This window comes from Tiliqua scincoides, chromosome 2, assembly GCF_035046505.1.
Source record: "Tiliqua scincoides isolate rTilSci1 chromosome 2, rTilSci1.hap2, whole genome shotgun sequence".
NCBI classification, from domain to species: Eukaryota; Metazoa; Chordata; class Lepidosauria; order Squamata; family Scincidae; genus Tiliqua; species Tiliqua scincoides.
The window spans coordinates 62,151,061-62,173,604 of NC_089822.1; the positions used below are offsets into that span (position 1 = coordinate 62,151,061).

Sequence of the window (22,544 nt, forward strand, 5' to 3'; positions counted from 1 at the left end):
CGAGTGGCCCATTGGCACAGCTGCAGTAGCAAGTTTTATTTGGAGTGGACTGGGTTGCCAGTGTGATAATTTAGAGATTTCCCCTTCAAATTTCAAGTTTTTTGAGCACTTCAGTAAAAGTTTCTGAGCATCTTAATCAGTCATGTTTTCAATGCAGAATTGCATTAGCTTCAACACAGGATCTCTGCCTCTCCCTTATGTGTGCACATTAGGAGTATTTAAAAAAAAAAAAAAAGTAGCAATCCTTCCCATTGACTGTTTGCTGCTATCTCTTTTGCATCATTTTTAGACTGTGAGTCATTTTGGGACTAGGAACCATCTTTTCATTTATTTTGCTATGTAACCACTTTGTGATCATTTCATGAAAAGTGGCAGGTAGGCATTTTAAATAACAAAGGAAAACTAGCATTTTCAGTCATGAATTATCATTTTGGCTCCTGAAAAAAAGAAATTTTTCCCCACAATAAAAGCGTGTATTTTAGGAAAAATGCTCCCCTCAATTGTCTAATGACTTTCCATTTATGAATATGCAAAACATGATCATTCAGAAGTCTCCAAGGGCATTTTCATAAGTGACTCTAAAATCAGTATTTGAATTTCCTACATCTATATGAAAGATTAACCAAATTAACCAGAAAATACATTCTATTTAAAAATAACTCCTATTTTCTGTATTTTATGTAGAACATTCAAAGGAGATACACTGCAGACTAAAAGGTCCCAAAGAGTACAGATTATACAGAAAGCCTGATCACAAATATATTTACTTAGAAATGAATCCCATTGATTGAAGTGTGCTTAGGCTTGTGGGTTAGGTTTTCAAACAACCCTTGCAAATTATATACATACAATACAATACAATAATGCCTTTATTGGCATATATTGCAAATTATATGACAAGGTGCAGTTAATCTGAGAGTTAAAATGTCGATATCCTGGCTCCCAAAACTCAATTCATAATGCTATCTGCCACTTTTGTAACATTTTAGAGAAACCATTGCTGCAGCATCCTTGTTAAATGTGTATTGTCTTCGAAGCATCATGGCAATTCTAATTCTGGGAGTCTATAGATTTGCCAGGTTAAGCTGGTACCATTCCAATGGTCCTTGCAGTGACTGCAAACATATTTTTTAAGATTTTAGGGCACAATCCTAACCAGGTCTACTCAGAAGTAAGTCCTATTTTGTTCAATGGGGCTTACTCTCAGGAAAGAGTGGTTAGGATTGCAGCCTTATTTGCTCAAAACCCAAGCCTGACAACTAAAAACCACAGCACTGCACCAAAGTATGGTTTTGACAAAACAGAATGACAGGATAACCTGTCAAGCAAATCCTCAAACCTGCAAATACTTAGAAGTCTTAAAAACCAATCATCCCTCAGCAAATGTTGGCATACACTGCATTAAGTAACCGTGTCTTGTTCCCATATCATTACATATATCATACATATATAACATATATCTTCAACACACTAGGAGTCAAGATGTTGAACATCTGTGACTGGATAGCTCTTTACATGTTTGTAAAACATGTACCCAGTTGAGGGGGGCATCCTGGCTGCATTGCAACTGCACTGCAGGTATTGAAACTTTTCCTTAAAAAGTTTGAAAAGAGATTGAAGCTTTTTTCTCCAGATCATTTCCCAAAGTAACATTACTCCCACTGCTATTTGTCCCATTACAGAAAACATAATGGGGAAAACAGCAACTGTGGAGGGAAGAATTTGCAGCAGGAAAACTGAAAGGAGGTTAACACACGACACCCCCCACTCACACACACTTCAGCATCACAGTCTCAATACTGTGCACACATAAAGCCCAGCTAGTTTTAAAATAAATATAAAGATATTGAAGATCCCATCATTGATTTCCAAAATATTATCAGGTTTGACCCTCAGTATATATATGAACGCAAAAAACCATCCATCCTGAGTTGGACCATTGGTCCTTTTAGTTCAGGATAGTCTACTTCAAAGGTCGTAGGCAGGGGTCATTGCCATCACTGCTAGCAGAATCTTTTTAATTGGAAGTGCTGGGGATTGAACTGGGTGCCTTCTGGTGTTAAAACACTTCTGAGGATTCTCCTCTCTCCATAGACGTAATTAGACAGCTCTGCATACAAGCCTATTAACTATGAACACCTTTAAGAGAGCTGAACATGCCTCGATGAATGGCTTCAGAATCCTTTAGGAAGATCTTAGCTAGACCACAGACATAAGCAATTTCCGCTGCCAATGGCAGGCTTGGAACCTAGCCATGAGCTTTTAATAGGCCACACCCTAGATTGGAAATAGGCTATTAGATGGATACAGCTGTCTATATAATTCTGTTTTTCGTGGCTGGAAGCCATTTACACTATTAGCCACATACAAAATGCTTCTTGGCATAATTTTTCTCGTTTAGATTCAAGTACAGAATGATAATACAGTCACAAGTAAACAGTCATGTGCTCTGTCCTGTTTCCCAACAATGAGATTTTTCACTAGCATGGATTCTGTAAATGTGCCATTAAAGTACCTTTGTGCTGTGGGGTTCATTTGTAGAAATTACTTTTGAACAGGATTTCTGCCAATAGTAAAAATAAAAAATAAAAAATCTTACAGCCCAAATGTATCAATATGCCAAGTCAAAGTCTTACTTCAAATGGGAGTTCAGTTAGTTCTAGATTTCCAGACAAATCAAGCTTTTCCAGATTCTCACAGTCTCCCAATTCTGGAGGAATAGTCTTCAAACAATTAAAACTCACATTGAGCTCTTTCAGGTTCTTTAAACAACCTGTCAATACAAAGAGAGCTAAAATCAGCTAAGTAATCCAGACAATTACAGTAAGAAGTACAATCATCTTAATAGAGAGGAATAATCAAGTTTGATATGATTTCAGACATTTAAAAAAATAATTACAAGATTCTGTAGGCATTAAAAAAAAAACCTCTGTTCCCCTTCCCCTTTTTCTTCATCTCCCCTTTCTCTTCATCTAGACAGAAGCGTGTATTATCACAAAGCCTCCTTTGATCTGTCCTAATTATGTTTATATCACAATCTTTTGATGTGAATAAGCTTACTAGGACAACACTTAGAAAACCCTTCCACTAGCAGGTCTAAATTTCCAGATGGTACCGATTGAAATTGAATTGCCCCATAAACCTTGAAACTGGGTACGCATGTACAGTATTCTAAATTTTGTTAATCATGATTAACAGCCAGATCCTATCCCCTGCCACACTATAGCATGCAGCTGCACCCACAGAATGTGCGCTGCATGATATAGTGTAGGGCAACAGTTCCCAAACTTTCTGGGAGTTTGAGAACCAGGGTAAGTCTTTGCGAGGGTCTGATGGAATGCAGCAACACGATCCCCAGAATCATGCCACTGCAGGGGAAGGAGGGCTGTTTTTAACTTTACTTACTTGCTGCTAGGGTACAGGGGTACAGAAAGCCCTGCAGGGCTCCTGGTGGCTTGCAGGATGTTAGAAAAATGATCACAACTCACTTCCTGGTTGCGATCACCAAACTGGAAGTGGGCTGAGATTTCCTCCACTCCACCCCTTAAAGGGAAAAGATTGCAACCCACCAGTTTGAGAACCACTGGTGTAGGGACAACCAGAAGGCTAACAAGAGATAAGTAAAACACTTTTTATTTACACTTTGATAGGCCTTTTGATCGGCCACCTTTTGGTCTCCCTGAACCTACACCAGCTACATAGCACAAGGTAGGGCAGTTTGGGAAATGGGGAATAGGATCCAGCATGTGCTTCTGCTGCCAAGATGTTCTCTTCTCCATCCCTGCCTTCCCCCTCCACACCTACCCCTTCACCATCTTACCTGGCCCAGACTATTGTTTGGCTGAAGGGAGGTTGCTCCTAGTAAGCTGGCGTGTTTAGTTATGATTGAAAAATGCAACTGCATGGAGGGGAAGGGTGCATCAAAGTAGAATTACAATTTAGTCTGTACACTTTGTAAGGATGTGCTGTTTATAAGGACAGTGCACTTACAACGGCAACCACCACAACAAACTACTTAAGACATGGTTCTTGATTTGAGATAATTCAGCACCATGAAAGTCAATGGGACTAAATTAGTTTAAACTGAAGAATTCTGACATAAATGGTTTGTGGCTGTGAATATCCCCATGTATTAAAAGATATAAATTAAAGAATTAAACAACTAACATCTTTGTGAGCCTTCAGAGTAGAGGCAGTTAAAGCAATAATGAAATCCAGTTTCCCTGGTAATTTCATGCCTGAGAATATTTTACTTTTAATTAGTAGCTACAATGCCATCCCAGTCACTCCTGAATCATGATTTATTCTCATTTTTAGTTCTTTCTAAAAACATCATTATTAAGCACATTAAAACCTGTAATTAAACCACAGCTTTTAATTTTTAATAGGCAGTGGTTGTTATCATTATGGAAATGCAACTTCAAGATACAGAAAAGCTGCATAAGAGCTCCTAAGTGACTGTTAAGAAAACTATAAGTAGAAATAATTATAAAACCATTCTTATAACTGAAAGCCTTTTCAAAAGATATGGAATCGTCTCATATACCCGAATAAGTGGATCCTGTCCAAATATTATGTGCGAACACTTCCCCCACATTCTGCCATTTACTGAGTTGCTTTTAGGTCATGAAACAGATCTACAAATCACTTAATGCAGTAATTCTCAATCTTTTTATAGCCATGACCCACTTTGTTGGCCACAGCGTCGCACTCCAGAACACCTCGTAGCTTCTGGGTAGCACCAGCATGTGACCCACTTTGTTTGCCTTTCACATCTCAGAATGCTTTCAAGCTTCTGGGTACCACCAGCACATATCCCACCAAAAACTGGGTCTTGACTCACTGGGTTGTCAGAATGCTAGCAATTACTACTGTGAGATGACAAGCTGCGCCCACTGAAATTCCTTTCTCTGAACAATTGTTAAAGGTCCAAGAGCCCTAAAGTTGAAAGGTTGGCCACCCCTGGGCTAGAGCAAGAATAAATAAACTGAAAATTTTATGCAGGATCTAAGGACAGGAAGACCTGTTATTGTCAGCAAATGGAAGGAGAAATAAGGGAGAATTGGTGGCTGTGATGACAAGGAGGCAGCAGGGAAAGTGTCAGAACTTGGCATATTGTTTTATAAAGCATGGGTCAGAGTCCAAGTTGGATTCCTGCAAACTATTAACATCCTGATTATAGAACTTATCAAGATGAATGCTGAAAAGAAGTAATATGGGCCCATCACCAGCATGTAATCACAAGCCACTACACTGTAAACAGGCACTTGATATAATTGTTTGTAACTGTGGGGTGCCAGAAGTACTCATGACTATCACAATGTGACATTTCCCTCTTGCTTACCTATGGTTACTCATCTTCACAAAGGCAAGACAGTGATATTAACTTTCAGTGGTTGAATTTTCTACTGTGATGTCTTGATTTCACTACTTTGAGTACACTCAGAGGACGGACTAATCATGGAAGATAGAAAGAGATATCCTGCATCTTGTACATTGCCCTATAAAATCTAATTCTACAGACTCCCCTTAACTTATTTATTATGGCATCTCCATGGTGGCACAGTGGAGATTAATCCAATTTATTAAAATGAAAGATGAAGATAATCTTAATTATTAAGCACAGATGGGGGGAGAAATGTACACATTTCCAAGAGAGTTTTGAAAGTTGCACTGCAGCAGAACAATTGTCTGGAACTACTTTCTCATTAAAATGAACTTGCCTGTTGAAGTCAGAGATTCACTACAGTGAATCTTCTAGCTGTCCATGCACTTCTCTTCCACCCATGCTACTCCCACCTGAAATTGTTGCCAGTGTGCACATAAAATGCTTCCATATTCAGAGCGCAATCCAGCCCCGATGATGGGCTGGTGCAAGTCCTTTGCACCCGCCTGGGAATATTGAAAATGGGCTATAAGGCACATCTGTGACAGCTCATGAACTAGGTTGGCTGGCGCTGGATTCCAACTCGGGGTAAGTTCATGCTGACTGAGGGAGGCCAGAGTGGGGGGTGGGAAAGCTGATGGGAGGGTGGGACAGATATATTTTTTAGTGTGGGAGGCTGGGGGGAGGATGGGCCACAGGTGGGCTGGTGAGTGGACCAGGCCCCGGAGGACAGTGGGATCCTAACCCCCTTCCCGAGCAGCTCAGCATTACACTGGGCTGTTTGGATCTGCACCAGCAATTTTTCTGACACAGATCTGAGTAGCCCAACTGCAGAAGTTGTGGCATTTCTTGGGCCAAGGGGACATAAGTCCCCTTACTCCGAGTTGCACCCCATCCATCTCCAACCGTGTGCTGGATATAGCATGGGCCAGCCTGCCTGCCTGTTCCAGCGCAGGTTAGGGTTGGGCTGCCCAAGTTTTGCTTATTCTATAATGCTGCATGTTCTGTAATCCTTAATCATGTCACATAAAAATATCACCCATGCAATCTGAGTATCAGACACTTTAGTGGGAAAGAAGATTTTGAAAAAGATGGCTTCCTCCCTTGAAGCTTTTCAAGTGTGTAAGCTAACCATTTTTCCTAGAGTTCTTTCTTGAAGAGACTGGGGAACGCAAGCGGGAACTGCATTTTCTGCAGCTGACATTTGTCTTACTCATAGAAAACATACCGCAAGAAGCCCTATTGCGTGTCATTTCAAACAATGACAGTATTATAACCTTCTTTTAAAAAGAGAACTTGAGATAGAATGCAATTTGGGGGATGATTCACTTTTTATTCTATTCTCCACTGCCATCTTGTGGAATGTTTAAATCAATTAAGCCTGCCAATTCGTTCTTCCCAAATATCAAAACAGTACCCATAAAACTACCAGAAAGTTTGTATTTGTTTGATAGTCATAAACTTAGAGCTTATGCCTTGCTTATTCTTTTCTAAGGCACTTCACTGCCAGATCACCCACAAAATCCATTTTGCTTGAAGTTGACCATCATCTTTACAAATATAATCTACATAAATAAATCATGTAAACTGCTATTATTTTAACAGGCCGGGAAAGCAAACCTGGCTGTAGCCTCTTAAACAGGATAGAGGAAGGATATTTCTAAGACCTAGATAATTGAAAACATCCCAAAATGTATTAAAAGAATGGCAAGTTTTTATTTCTTCCCATTCCCAGGTCTTAACAGTGCAATTCTATGCATGTCTACTCAGAAGAAAGCTTTGAGAGTTCAAAGCTGAATACAACCTGCTTCCAGGCAAGTGTGTATAGTATTGCAATCTAGTGCCCCAATCCTATAGAAGGCCTACAGCAGCGGATCTTACACTCCACTGCCATAAGTCCTCTTACAGTATCACAAATCCACACCACCATTGTGTGCTATGGAGCCACTGGCACAAATAGCCAAAGGCTCCAAGTGTGCACTAGTGCTTCCCGGATGCCCTGCCAAAGGTAGTGGAAGAGCAATTCAGGGGGAAATAGGGGGCAAGGAACAGGCAGGAGTAGGGGTGGAAGGGTTGGATCCCCCTTTTCCTGGCCTAAACCAGGAAAAGTCCCTGAGGTTCCTCGGACTTATGCTAGCTAAATAACTGGCATAGGTTTGACAAGATCCATTGGTGACTAAGTGGCCTACCGGGTAGTAAAAAAAAAAAAATTTACTTACCATTGGAAAAAAATATTTTTATTTACCTCTCCCAGGCCATCCACCCCCCCAACTATGCAACTGAAAAAGCCTCTGTAAGATCAGATCAAAGGCCCTATAATCCAGCGTTCTTTTTTCCTACAGTCCAGCCTCCCCTGGCTGCCAAAGCTAAGAATTCCAGGTGTGAAGTTACCTGAAAATCCATAGCAAACCAGTGTTCTAAAATTTGAGAAATCTTTTGTTTCATCAGATTCTTCCTCTTAATGATGGTAATTCATATAGTAGGTGAACTACACATTGCCAAGTTTCATCTCCAAAACTATGTGGAAGATGCTTAGGCTTTAGGTGTATCCTTATTACCCTCCTCCAGTCTGCTTATCTAGGAGGAGTATTTAACCACCATCAAGAAAAGTTAAATAGACATGCGCAATTTGAGCAGCACAACTTTGATGGGAACTGATGGTGTCGCTGCACCCTGGATTTGTTTTCCAGCTACTTTTTAAAGTTGTAGGTGGATTTAAATATGAAGACTTTTGCATCCCTTGAAATGCACTCCTCATTTTCAGAGATTCAAGTAGGTGCTCAAGAGGGAACAAAAGGGGCTTATGAAGCTGCCTCAGAGTGAGTGAGGCTATTTATCCACCTAGCTCAAAATGGTCTGCCGCACTGACTGGCAGCTTCTCTCCAGGATTTCAAACAGGGGTTTTTCCCAGCACTCCCTTGACTGAACCTGAGACTTTCTGCACGCAATGGAGGTACTGTATTCTATTGTGAGCCGACAGCATTTTCTTTCAGCTATAGCCCCTTCCAAATGTTCAGGGGGTGTGATGATCCAGTTGCCTTAGTCACTGGGTCAATGGTCTATCCAGTGTGCAGAGCTGAGACAATGTCAAAGTGCCTGGAGCATCACTGGGCACAGGGACAGCGTTTATGAATGGCACTAAATGTGATCAACAACAAGAACGGTTTAGATCAGAGAGAAAGAAAACATACCTATTTCAACTGGAAGTTCTGTGATCTGGTTACTGGATAACTCTAGTACTCTCAGCTCCTGAAATAAGGCAATATATGCAGGAATGGTTGAAATCTTGGTATTGTTTATATGCCACTCTTTTAGATGTGTCTGTTCCTTCAGTGAATCTGGGAATTCCTAGGGAGAGATTTCATACAAAATGTTCTTGATTCAGAAAGATTCACAAAGAGTGGTTTTGCCGGAATTGTTGGACACAAGTCAAATGTTACCAAAATGTGCTATGAAGATGTATTTCACCATTTCGCACACTTCTACTCAGTTTCTCGGACTGTCAGAACTGGTCTCATTGTACAAGCCTCTATCATAGTTCTTGACACTTCTTATAATGCGTCTTCTACTCCTGCACAAATACTCAATATTGCATCTGTAATCACTGGTGTCCATGTAGATCAATCACTGGTCTATCTCTTTCCTTGCATGTGTTTTAAAGGCAAAAGCTGTAATATATACACATGCACTCTATTCATATTGCACATAAATCACTTTTTCTTTCTTTTGTACTGACAAATAGAGGAGACAGTACACTGTAGACAGTTGGAACATTTCACCAGCCATTGCTATATCAATTCTTATTCAAATAATGATTTTTAGATGAACTCTGTAAGTATTAAGAGTGAGCAATTAGCGTTTAAAACAATAAAGGAAGAAATGGAGCAAACGGTTATGTGATTATGACCTAAAGTCTGTTTGAAATGCCTCCCCCAAATCTGAAACTTCTCCATTCACTGCTGATCTTTCATGTTTTCTTCCATTCTCAAGTTTTAAAAAATGACTGAAATGACTTTGCATAAAGCAAACACTGAGATGGCATTCCTGTTAAAACTCACCACACAATAATAGATCAGATAGGGAATAAAGCAATAGGGAAGAAATGAATGAGAAAACCTTTTAAAGGACACTGGAGAGCTTATTTATAAGTGGATTTTCAGAATGGTGCTCACTACCCTACATATGGACATACTTTGCCTGAAGCACAAGCTTATGTGGCATTTTACTGCTCAGTTTACCAAGCAGCTCATGATAGGACCTGAAATTTACACAAGCTTCATTTTGACTTTGCTCTCTGACTCCCTCATGTTCTTTGGAAATCTTCAGTTGCTATGCAGAAACTGGCAGAAAGTAGACAAATTGCTCCACAAAGACTGTTGATAGGCAAGTTCCGTCTCCATCTTTTATAACAAAAAGGAAATGGAAAGCCCTCTTATTTGCAAAACTATTTAAAAGCAAGGTATAGTTGACAGATCTTCCAGGTATGAAGGTATGATGGGTTGACCATCAAAAGAGCAACCATTCACTGGCATCCAAACCCATGGAACATCACCAACTGGCATTGGCCATGCCAATTTTGTTTTAAAAGCTGCTGCCTGCAGGGGGAGCTGAACATGACTGGGATTATAGTACTAAGAGAAAGAGGGTTTAACTAAGCCTCCCAGTCAGGTGTGCTTGTATTTAGCAATGCAAGGTGTTAAATGCTGGATGAGGGCTTTTTTTGTTGTTTTTTTTGGGGGGGGGGGCTGCCACAGGTGTTTCTGGTCAGTCATGCAAAAGGCAAGTACCATCCTGGTTAGGGGAAATCTCTTCACTGGGCTCAAACTTGTCTCACCTGGCTCCCAGCATCCTGTTTTACTTAAGTGCTGTTGCAGCTCCCCTTGTGGCTCGTCCCAATTCCTCCTCTGGCAAAAGGGTTACTGCCAGCTGGGAAGAAATGCCCCCCACAGGGACTTGAATCCTTGCCATGGAGGGGTGTGTGTATTTGTGTCACATGGTTGCCCTCTTTCAAAGGAGCTATCTTTCTACTCATGTTCTGCTCTGCTCAAAAAGGTATTCCTTGGATGTGTGTGTAGGTGTGAGTAAGAAAAGGGAACCTACACTCTGTGTGTGAAGGTTCCTGGCCATTTCTGGCTTTTGTCCCTTTGCTGCTGATGCTACAGTAGCTCCTGTAAGAGGTGAGGGTGCTGTGGCAATCCTTGTGAACTGGTGTATGTGTGTGTGTGTTTGTGTGCATGTGTGTTACCTTGGTTGGCAGTGGTATCGGTTACTGTGTTGTTCATTCCTAGTGGCTGAATGGCAGGTGCCCTCCAGTGGTGGCTACTCATTGGCCCTGAGCTTGCCGTGTCCCCCACCTGCTCAGCAAACCCTAGCTTCTCCATCACCAATATTGGGGCTGGATGGATGTGTTGAGTGGCTCCTTTAACATCATGCCAATGATGCACAGGCATCACATTGAGGATGCAAGGACATCAGAACGCCAATCAATGAGTGACAGGCTGTGTTGGGGTTTCCATGGATGCTGTCAGAGTTACTGGAAAGATTGTGCCACCATTATTGAGAGGGCTGCATTGATGTGGCTTTGACTGCATGGACTTAGGATATGCTACATGCTGCACCAGCATCCAATAGGGTTGGGCTATAAGGACATGAGAGTGGAGCCGCATATATGAAAGATTTAAAAATCTACAAGATCAGGAAAAGGAAGAGTCCAGTGTGACCTTTCATGCTATATCTGCAGCAACATGATGCAAAAAACTAATATAATAATTTGTAGTTTGTCTTTTCAACCATGATTTTGGATTTCTGACACACAGCACCTGCTAACATTAAAAATATACTTGTGTTTAAAGCAAGAAAATAAGGAAATGTTACTGTCATATCCATGAGGAGCAGACATAAAAAATGATCCTAACCCAATAGAGCTTAGATATGCTTAAATCTATTGAAATCAATCAGAATCAATGAGAAATTTAATTAGTCATGATTAAGTTATGACTAAATTGCACTGAAATCAACAGGGTCATGTCATGATTAATTCATTACTAATGAAACTTAGGCTGCAGTCCTGTACACATCTACCTGGAAGTAAGTCCACTGAACTCAATGGGGCTTACTTCTGAGTAGGAATGTGCTGTTAGATCCCAATGGACTAAGCCACATTTAACTCTTTCTTTGTAATGTGGGTATCATTAGCTGAAGATGATATGACTCAATTATTTTTATTCCTCCAAACATAGTACTTGATGGAAACTTACTGTCCAGTGGTCTCCTGAAAGCTGAAAAATAAACTTGTTTCTTTCTTTCTCCGTTTCATTCAACAAGGCAATCTTCTTAACAAGCGGCGAGTTCTTTTCAAGCTTATCCAAAATTCTGTTTGCATCTATGAAACCATTATTCAGATATACACTTTGCGGAAGACCTTTTTTTCTGCACTCTAACATAATGTCCCATTCTTGCCTTATCCTAAAATAGTACAAAAGAAAGAATTTATCTTTTTAAAAAAACACATACGGAAAACCCCTTGCAATATCACGTTTCAGAGAAGGCTTTGTTCAGCATCCAAATGAACCTGTATCAGTTCTACCTGTAATGAGAACCCAGGATGAACCCAGGATGAACTCAGACACACTGGACAGAAGCTGATTGTTCAAAAAAAAAAAAATATGAGTATTGTGGTTCTGTGCGGGAATGTTATTCTTGAGAGAACAGGTTTTCTGATCTGCTGTCCGGGTAAGGTAAAGTATCCCAGTCTTGTCCCTCCTCTTTCTGGTACAGAAAGAATGTTATTCCTGAGAGAATAAGTTTATCCCTGTTCTTTATGGGTAAGGTAAAGTATTCTGGTCTTGTTCCTCTTCTTTCTGGAACAGTTTTCTGCTGAGAAGCAGAACTGAAGAACAGGGCTGTTGAGAGCTGGCATTGGGCCCGGGGCAAGATACCTGATTGCTTCCCCCCCCCCCAATTTTCCTACAAACCAGATGTTACTACATTTTCAAAGCAAGTTTGTAATGATACTAATACATGTCAGTGCTTATGGAGAAGAACTGGGCAGCATTTCCACTACAGCTTTGATCTACTTTCAGTGCAACTCTATTCCCCCAATGCATTCTGGAGGAACTACAATTTGTTAAGGAATCTAGAGCTACCCTTAAGAAACTATAGTCTTCAGAAAGTATTGGTATAATAGAAGAGCCCTGAAGGTGGATTAAAGCTGTAGTGGAAATGTAACCCTGGAGAGGCTGAGATTCAGGTACCCAAATCTATTTTGTAATAAATTTGTTTTGTACTGTTGTAGCAGGAACATGAGGTGCAAGGTCGGCAGGTGAGGCAGAACCGTACCATATTAATCCATGGAAGAGCACCACAGCTGCCCTGCCTGCTTACAGCCAAAGAGGCTCTCCTTACACCCAAGAAAGCAGGTGTAAGGAGAGCCTCTTCGGGAGCTTTCAGGTGGGGCAGCTGTGGTGCTTTTCCATGGACAGTTCTGCCTCACCTGCTGCCCCTGCACTGCACAACCTTTCTGTATAGCTTGTTTTGTCATTTCCCCAGGGATTCCCCCCCCCGCCCTGTCTCCTCCGGCCTGCTGAAGAATGACTAGTGAACCAGCCTACCACAGGAAACTAGGTGGTTCTTCTAATTCTGCTATTCAGAATTAGATCTGCTGAGGGCAGCAGTCTGCCACCTGAAACAGCAGAGCCTGACAGCCACATCCCTCAAGCCACACTAGGGACATAGTCTTCTGGTTGGAACACCGATTTGCACGAAATTCTACCTAGGTCAGGGGTGTCAAACTCATTTCATACAGAGGACCAAATAGCATTCATGATGCCTGCTGAGGGCAGAGGTGATGCCATTACACAGGAAACGATGTCATTAAAAGGTCAAAACAGAAATAAGCACTCTGTTCTCGTGTACGATCTCATTAGCTGCAAATAACAGAAGAGAAAATACACAAATCTTGATCACATTTCAAGATATGAAAGAGCCCAATTATCATGTGGGCCACCCTTTCAGCAGTGTCACTTCAGCATTGCTCAGCAGCTGGAGAGCCCAAGGGCCAGATAAAAAGCTTCTGCGGGCCGTTTCCGGCCCCCGGGCCTTATGTTTGACACCCCTCACCTAGGTTCAGCACTGCCTTTCTCAGGCAAATGCTGAACTCAGGACCAGCAGAGGCATGGCTATGGAGAGCATCAGCACCTGGCTAGCCAATGTACCCCCTTTCCCTGTGTGCCTGGGCACAGCGTATCCAGTTAAAGAGAGCACTTCAAAGTCAGAAGCAATTTACCTGAGGCTTGCTCGAAATGGCAGGCTATAATGAATGACTTGTCTTGCACAGTATGCTGCAACATGGGTTCTGTTCATGCCACAGACCAGGGTTTACCAGCTTCTATCTCCTCCAAATCAAGAATTATTATGTCTTCAAAGAGGCTGAGGGCTCAGATTTTTTTCAACGTTGTTATCAATCATTGGTTATGACTGACACTGTATTCTTAACAAATTGTTCTAATTTGGTTAGTTTTCAAGGAAGAAAGGAGAACAAAGAAGAAACGACAAAATGTTCACAAGTCATTATCAATTTTTTTGCCCCCCTAACAGGAACATGAGAATAGTTAATGAGAACACTGTGGGTGCTCATCGGAGTTCAGAGGTTCATCACAATCTACTTTTAATGAAGTGGAAGATAATTTTGATGTCTTGAATGAATGTCAATTATTTCTTTGGCAGGATTTTATATAATCTCCCATTTGCAGGAAAGGGGAAAGAGATGCGGACCTCAACAATGATTTTTCCTAAGAAATGTTCCCAAGACAGAAGGGGGGTGCTCATGGACCACCTGTTGCCATCTATGCTAATGCAGGGGATAAGACTAGGCTTCTCCTACCACCCAGAAACCTTTACCTTTACCTTCACCTAATGCATTTTTTGACACTGACAGTATGGTATATAGTACAAACAGTAATATAAAGCCAGAAACTAAAGGCTGCCAGTGCAGTGTGCCTTACTGAGAATGACTTTGAAAGTGATGTTACTGATGTAAACAGTAAAGATCACCAGTACAGCAGGGAATTCATACAAGCAAGACAATGGCTATTTGAAGAGGTCGTCCAGGCATTACTGCAAAAAGCTACCAAATGTCACTGCATAAAAATAGACCCCAGAGAGTCATGCATGCAGGTTGATCATAAGCCTCAATAATCCAGTGCTGCTAATGAGCTGCAAGGGTTTTTTTAGTAGCTACTAAAAAAAATAAAATTTTCTATTTTACTCAAAAAAATAAAATAAAATAAAAATTGTCTTTCTTTTCCAAGAAAGAAAATGGATAGAAGGTGATGTATATGGGGAAAAAATAAAAATAAGACTCCCCAAGAGTAAAGCAGGGAGGTCCTTCATACAAAATCCAATGAAGTTTACAATATACGCTGAAATGAATAGTCACAAAGAACTCTTTTTAGACTAGCAGTGTAGCTGAGCCAGGTGGCACCAGGGTGGGATGACATGATGACACTAGACATCATCCCCACATCATTGTGTTACCCCCTGTGTTGAGATGTCACACACACACACACACACACACACACACACACACACACACACACACACCCCACATTCAGAATGGCTTCAATTTGGAACCAAATGGATACAACAGTAGGTGGGGGGCAATTTTTGCTCTGCTCTCCAGTCTGAGCACTCAGGCGGCGAACATAGTACAGTAAACCCACTGAAACTGAACACTGCAGGGCAGATGCCCCCCACACTGGGTTACCTATGCCACTGATTTAGACAGTGTTGTAGCAATAATGTTGATGTGCAGACGTTCATGACATCCTCACACCCTTAGCCATGCCCTGCAAATACTATACAACTAAGGGAGCAATCCCAACCCATTTTCCAGCACCTACATAAGGGCAATGCAGCTCTGAGGTAAGGAAACAAACATTCCCTTACTTTGAAGAGGCCTCTGTGAGTGCCACCCAACTGCAAGATGCAGCACATGTGCCACTGGTACAGCTATACTAGTGCTGGAAAGTGGGTTAAGATTTGGGCCTAAGCCACTTTGAATGCCTGAGAGGGAAATAAAGCAGGGTATAAATTTGTAAATAAAATAAATAAGATCAATGTGACGTTCCTTCATTAGACTGGTTTATCCAATCGTATTAATTTCAACAGGGGCATGAACTTTCTTATAGTGATAACCTCTGACCTAAGTGATGGGCAATGCCCTATTTCAAAAATTCAGAGACACCAGGCTATAGCTTAGTATATCACAATAGCACATGCACGCTTGTCATTAGGTTGCATGTCCCATTCTACCAGCACCCTCATCTACCCATTCATTCATTCATCATAGAGGAAAACCTTATAGTAGTACATACATGCCAAAACATTGTGCTTTCAGTACTGGAGCCTATGGCAAAAATAGCTCTGTGTGTTGTCTGCCAGAGTACTGATGAAGTACTGTGTTTTCCAGAAATTCAAGCTAAAGATGAGGGGCAGTGTCAAAGAAGGTAAGCAAAACATGCCTATAGTTACCTCAAAGGCGAGGCAACTGTTACAAATTTAAATTTGTATTGACATTCCCATTGCCAATTTTCAGTTGTTACAACTGAAAAACCAATTTCAACAGTGCTAAGAACAATAAATATAACCCACCTTTATGTGTCATTGCAAATTCCTCCTCAGTTTTAACTGAGCTGCTGAACTACACCAAAAATTCCAATGCTACAGTCCCCACAATAAATTGTTTTATATTTGCATGTTATGGTCTTTCTGTCTCATGCCTGTTCTGCCACTGTTCTCTTGAACATGGCCTTTCTGCGATCGTCACAATTGCCATTTCTTTGTCAGATTTTCCCCCCATGATTTCAAAGAGGTTTTTTTTCCCCCTCCGAAATGCTCAACAACCAGGAAACTATTTTTAAAACCTATTGCAAGAATTCAGCAAACTACAAATTTCAGCAGACAACAAATCATTAACAGCTTCTTTTACAATGTACAGCTCTGTCACTCTTCTAACTTTAACAGCACCGTTTTTAGAAGACCAAGGAAAAGGCCCAATAAGCAAGTTTTATGCTGCAGTGCTTCCTGGAACAACACCATATATTCTGAGACGGGCCAAAGTCTACTGTGCAGGTCTTTGCTAACTTCAGCTCAATGATGCAGTTTGCAAGAAACATGTACAAAACTAGGGCTACAATCCTATTCACACTTACCTGAGAGTAAGTCCCACTGAATATAGTGGCACTTATGTCTGAGTAAACATGTATAGGCTTGCACTATAAAAGCCCCAAACAAAGGGTAAAATATTTGGCTTTGTCAGCCAGTCCTACAAGGAAGGAGAACAGTCTTTAGAAGCCTTTCTAATTAGTGCAAAGTCTGCTTCTTTATGGATGGCAGCACCCCAAGCCACAATAACCTAAGGCCCACCGCTCCTCCTATAGCAGGGTTTTTCAAACTGGGACGTCGCAATACCTCAGCCTGTGGGCCCTGGCCTCTGCCCCCTTAAGGGGCGGGGGCAGCCAGCAGACAGGGAGGAGGCAGTGGTGCAATCCCCAGGACTGCGCTGCTCAGGGGGCTGCAGGGGCTTGGCTGTACTTACCAGAGCCTACTGCAGCCTGCCAGGGGTGCGGGAAGCCCCGTGCGACTGTATGCAGAGCTCCCTGAAGCTGCAAAAGTGAAAGTGGAGAGATTGCGCTCCACTTCCAGTTTAGCGGAAGTGGAGCGTGATCACTCCGCTTTCACTTCTAAAGCATGAGGGAGACACTTGCGCAGAGCTCCCCACACCCCCAGGAGGCTGCAGGAGGCTCTGGTAAGTGCAACCAAGCCCCTGCAGCCCTCTGAGTGGCACAGTCCTGGGGAACGCGCTACTGCCTTCCCCCCGCCGCCTCCCTCAACCCCCCAAAAGGACCCACAAACTCCCTATGAGTTTGAAAACTGCTGTCCTATGGAACGAGAGTGCATTCCCACATGTGCATACTATGTCTTCCCCACAGTTTTAAATACACAATGCCAGTTAGGATCAGAAGCCAGACTTGTCTCTGGAGCAGTAGTGTAGCTACCAGGGGGAGGCAACGGCAGGCACCGCAATGCACCAAGCAGCCACTCCCACTCACCATCAGAGCTATTCCAGGCAGCAACGGCAATGTGCAATTGTGAGAGAGGCTTGGACTGCGACTACCCATCCCTCTCACCTTGCAATACCATCACCGTGATCTTTACTTGAATTTTTAAACACCACCGTTTCCAGGGCTTGAGAACTCATCTTGCTCTCCAATATTTTTATAAAAGGTGCAAATGGCAACCTGGTTGCCTCTCTGTACCTAGGATACTTTCCTATCTGTCACGCGCTGATGCAATATTACATTACGGGTCTTGGATTGTGGCTTGGGCCAATATAGCACTGCGAACAAAAACTGGAAGTATTTCATCATCTGGAAAGGCCCACAGCAAAAAAAAAAAGCTGTTCTGTACTTCAAGATCAGACACACTAATCATTTAAAGCCATCAGGGCATCATCACTAACCAAATCAATCGATAAAGCCTTCCTGGCCTAGAAAAGGAATAGTCAAATCAATTGTTGGCCTTTTTATTCAATATGTTCTTCCAATCCTTGGCCAACGGCAGGGAAAACTCCAAGACGGTGATAAGATTATTGATGTGTATGATTAACTTGAGAGATGGATCAGTAATTTATATGCTCTTGGTGCAACCAAATCAGTGTGTAGGAGCATGCAGTCTGACTCCAAGTCAGAGTTCACTGCTGTACTCTAGTTAGTCAGGTTTGATGAATGGAACCGCTGGTTCATGAATGCTTAAACAGCATCACTGTAGGATCCAAAGCCTCTTCAGGACCACAAGAACTGACAAATCACCAGCCTCCTGCTGGGGTGATAAGAAGTAAACACCCCGTTGTTTCAGTCTGGCCCACTGCAACAAGCCATCTTCTTGTTTAAGTCAATGGTTCCCAAACTGTGAGTTGTGGCTCCCTGGTGAACCACAGAAACCAATCAGGGGAGACATGCAATCTTCACAAAAAAACCATCTGCCTTATACAATGTATAGAATTGTAGCCCTAATGGGGAGCCACAGCCAATGTCCCAGTAGATCAAAGGAGCCACCAGTTGAAAAAGTTTGGAAACCACTGGTTTAATTGGTTGTCCTCTCCTACCGGAAGAGGTGTTGAGGTGGTAGGCCACACTTCTGGACAATTGCCCTGAATCCTGTGAAGGAAGCAAGCTGCTGGCAAGCTTCATCCTAAAAACCCAAACATCTGCTTCGCTGCCACTGAAGCTTGATCTTGTTCACAAAGTTCTGCCCAACCACTTTCTGTGTTCCATTTATAGGGGGCAATTAAGTCTTTCACATTCCCATGCATCCCACCTCCAAAATGAAAAGGTCAACTGGCCTGTTGAAAAGGTCAACAGGCATGTGGGAGAACCTGTTGACCTTATATAACTGGACTTTCAGAAGGCATTCAACATGGTCCCTCACCAAAGGCTGCTGAAAAAACGCCACAGTCAAGGAATTAGAGGACAGGTCCTCTCATGGATTGGGAACTGGTTGAAGACCAGGAAACAGAGAGTGGGTGTCATTGGACAATTTTCACAATGGAGAGAGGTGAAAAGCAGTGTGCCCTAAGGATCTGACCTAGGACTGGTGCTTTTCAACCTGTTCATAAATGACCTGGAGATAGGGTTGAGCAGCAAGGTGGCTAAGTTTGTAGACGACACCAAGCTTTTCCGGGTGGTGAAGGCCAGAAGTGATTGTGAGGAGCTCCAGAAGAATCTCTCCAAACCGGCAAAATGACAGATGTGTTTCAATGCAAGTGTAAAGACATGCACATTGGGGCGAAAAAATCAGAACTTCACATATAGGTTAATGGGTTCTGAGCTGTCTGTGACAGATCAGGAGAGGGATCTTGGGGTGGTGATGGACAACTCGATGAAAGTGTCAACCCAATGTGCAGCGGAAGTAAAGAAGGCCAGTTCTATGCCTGGGATCATTAGAAAAGGTATTGAGAACAAAAAGCCTAATATTATAATGCCATTGTACAAATCAATGGTAAGGCCACACCTGGAGTATTGCGTCCAGTTCTGGTCGCCACATCTCAAAAAGGACATAGTGGAAATGGAAAACGTGCAAAAGAGAGCGACTAAAATGATTACTGGGCTGGGGCAAATGCCTTATGAGGAAAGGCTACAGCATCTGGGCCTCTTCAGCCTAGAAAAGAGGCACATGAGGGGGGACGTGACTGAGACATACAAACTTATGCAGGGGATGGACAGAGTGGATAGAGAAATGCTCTTTACACTCTCACACAACACCAGAACCACAACACTGATTTTAGAAATGGGTTACATCAGAATGCCAGATACAAGGGAGGGCATGAGGATGCAGATCTCTTGTTATCTGGTGTGCTCCCTGGGGCATTTGGTGGGCCACTGTGAGATACAGGAAGCTGGACTAGATGGGCCTATGGCCTGATCCAGCAGGGCTCTTCTTATGTTCTTAAAATCAGCAAGCTCAGCACCACCACTGGTCCTAGCCCAACTTCTGCTGCCAGTTACACCAAAGGGCCTGCTAACAGCCCCAATCACATTTTGCCATGTCTGCAGTCATCATTTCTCCCACCACTGCCATATCACAGACCCAAGCTGGCATAGCAGCTCTAAAGAGCAAAGTCGTTCCACTTTCCCACATCACAGTGCATGAAACAGAGTAACAAGCATGGTCCCACATCTTCCTTTCAAAGGAAAAGCCCCATCACTGCACCTGACAGACAGAGACCGAATGATTCATATTTGCCCTGATCCAGATAAAGCCTTTGCATACATAGAAGCAGACTTCCCTGCATTTGCATTCTACGCGGCTGGATGGGGAATTATGTGCACAAGTAGGTCCTGCACCAACACAACAGCACAGCCTGTATATGCAAAACCCTTTTTATAAAAGGGAAAAACCTCAATTGACCAGCTGTAAAAGACCCATGTATGCAACCCCAGGCTGTCACACATGCAGTTGCACTGGTTCAAATCCATTATATCTGTCTTTAAAGATCATCACTTTAAAGATCATTCTCTGAAAAGAGATAATTTCTACTAAGAATGGAAAAATTGAGTACAGGTTGAGCCTCATTATTTGTGTGGGTTCTGTTCCAAGCACTCACTTGGATGGCAAAAAACACACTATAGCACTGGGATCTGCAACCTGCCATTCTGGAGCCGCAAGCGGCTCTTTCAGCCTTCTGCTGCGGCTCCGTGCAGGGTCAACCCGTCCCGGGGGGAGGGGCTCGGCCCTCCTGCGACGCAGCTACCGCTCACCAGCCCGAGCACTCGCGCTCTCACGCCTCCCGCGGCTGCACCCCATAGGAGAGGGCGAGAACGGCTGGCAGAGCAGCTCCTGCCCAAAGAGCCCGCACCGCCGCCGAGGGTGAGCCCCCGCCACCGTGGCGGCCGCCGCACGTTCCCTCCCGCCCGAGCCGCAGTGCCAGCCGCCTGCCCATGTAGGGGAGGGCGTGTAAACAAACGGGGTTTGAACACCCTGATGACCCCCCTTCCCACAAGCAGCCCTGACCCCATGGAGCCAAGGCAAAAGCAAGCAATTGAGTGCAGCTGCTCTGTCCTCCTCCCAAGCTTAGAGCACAATCCTGTGCATGTCTCCTCAGAAGTAAGTCCCATTGTGCTTACTCCCAGGAAAGTGTGCACAGGATTACAGCCTTCAAGCTCCCCACTCAGCACCCCCGTCACTCACTCACTCACACTCTCACTGCTCCATTTCCTTCACTTGGAAACTTGAAAGGGGTTTGGAGACCCCTGCACCAGATGGTATTCTGTATATGTTTGTATACTGTATGTGTAACATATTGTATATGTAGCATCAAAGCATATTTCATTGTTGGGAAGTAATCACTGTTAGTATGCCTTTTATTTTATGCAGTTTTGAACTCTTAGCTTGTTTGTTCAGGAGCACCTTTGTGAACAGTGTTAAGTAGTACTAAGTGGTCTTGTTCAGAGGTAGTATTGTGTGGAAAGGCATTTACAGAAGTACAGAAGTAAATGACAGTAAAGAATGACAGTATCCTTCACAAGCAGTTCACCTGTGCACAATCTAAAACTGTTGTTCTCCAACTGTGGGTCTGGACCTGATTTTTAGTGGGATCTATAAGAGGGGAGTGTATTATATAACTGTGACCTACAAGAGAGGAGTGTATTATATAACTGGAACCTATAAGAGGGGAGCGCAAACTATATATGCAATGTTATCTTCATTTTAGATGTCAAAAGGGTTTTGTGGCTCCCGAGGTTTTCTTTTTTTCTGGAAAATGGGTCCAAATGGCTCTTTGAGTGTTTAAGGTTGCGGACCCCTGCTATAGCAAATCAATTTAAAAAACAAAGTTCCCTTGCTCCGGTGATTTAAAAAAAGCCTTGCTGACCTTTGTGATGTAAGATAAGAGTCATTAAGAAGACAATCCATCAATCAATCCTCCTCCAAGAGCTTAGAAAGGGTTTCACTCAGTCCCTCCCTTCACCAATGCAAAGTGATTACCTTTCTTTCACATGCTCAGAGGGAAGAGAAGGGTCCTCTGGAAAGAGAAGGATTGATGGATTGTCAGCCAGCTGCCTCTCTTTCTCTTTCATTAAAGAGGCTATTGCTAAAGGACTGTTCAGTTTTTTAAACTGATTTTAAAGGGGTGCATTTTTCCCCTTCTCCAGGGATCAGCACATTCCTTCTCATTTGCAGTGGCCATTCATGTTGAGTCAAATTTGTGTATAAAAAAATCCATGTATAACAAGGCTAGACATGTACTTATTTTTCTAAAATTAAAGAGAAGAAATACGGTTGAAAATACCTATACCCCGTCCTTGTGTAGTATCGTTGGGTTTTCAGTGTTCTGTGTCAATCAAAAGTGGAATTTGATATTGAAGTAACTTTCTTCACCTTATGATCATGTGCTAATAAATGATAATACTAATAAAACCATCTTGCTTTTCATAATTTCTGTCTTCCCTTGTGGAAAATTATTGGGAATCTGTAATAGATTATAGGCAGTGTCCATAAAGGCTATAAATGCCATTACTTGGGGGTTGGCACTTTGTAGCTTATGTGCTTAACTACCCCAGTTCAATTTGAATCACTTCTGAAATGGCAAGACTCAAAGGGG

General features: G+C 42.6%; 1 protein-coding gene across 3 annotated transcripts in view; it reads right to left on the reverse strand.

Annotated features, from left to right (window-relative positions):
* Positions 1-22,544, reverse strand: part of LRRC2 (leucine rich repeat containing 2) — a 62,428-nt gene that overhangs the window by 27,297 nt on the left and 12,587 nt on the right. For all 3 annotated transcript variants that reach the window (XM_066613833.1, XM_066613831.1, XM_066613832.1), the window contains 3 exons: positions 11,644-11,851; positions 8,578-8,734; positions 2,637-2,773 (listed from right to left, as the gene is read on the reverse strand). In XM_066613833.1, coding sequence (XP_066469930.1) covers positions 2,637-2,773; positions 8,578-8,734; positions 11,644-11,829 — 480 coding nt within the window. In that variant the 5' untranslated portion in view covers positions 11,830-11,851. The remainder of the gene's footprint in view (positions 1-2,636; positions 2,774-8,577; positions 8,735-11,643; positions 11,852-22,544) is intronic.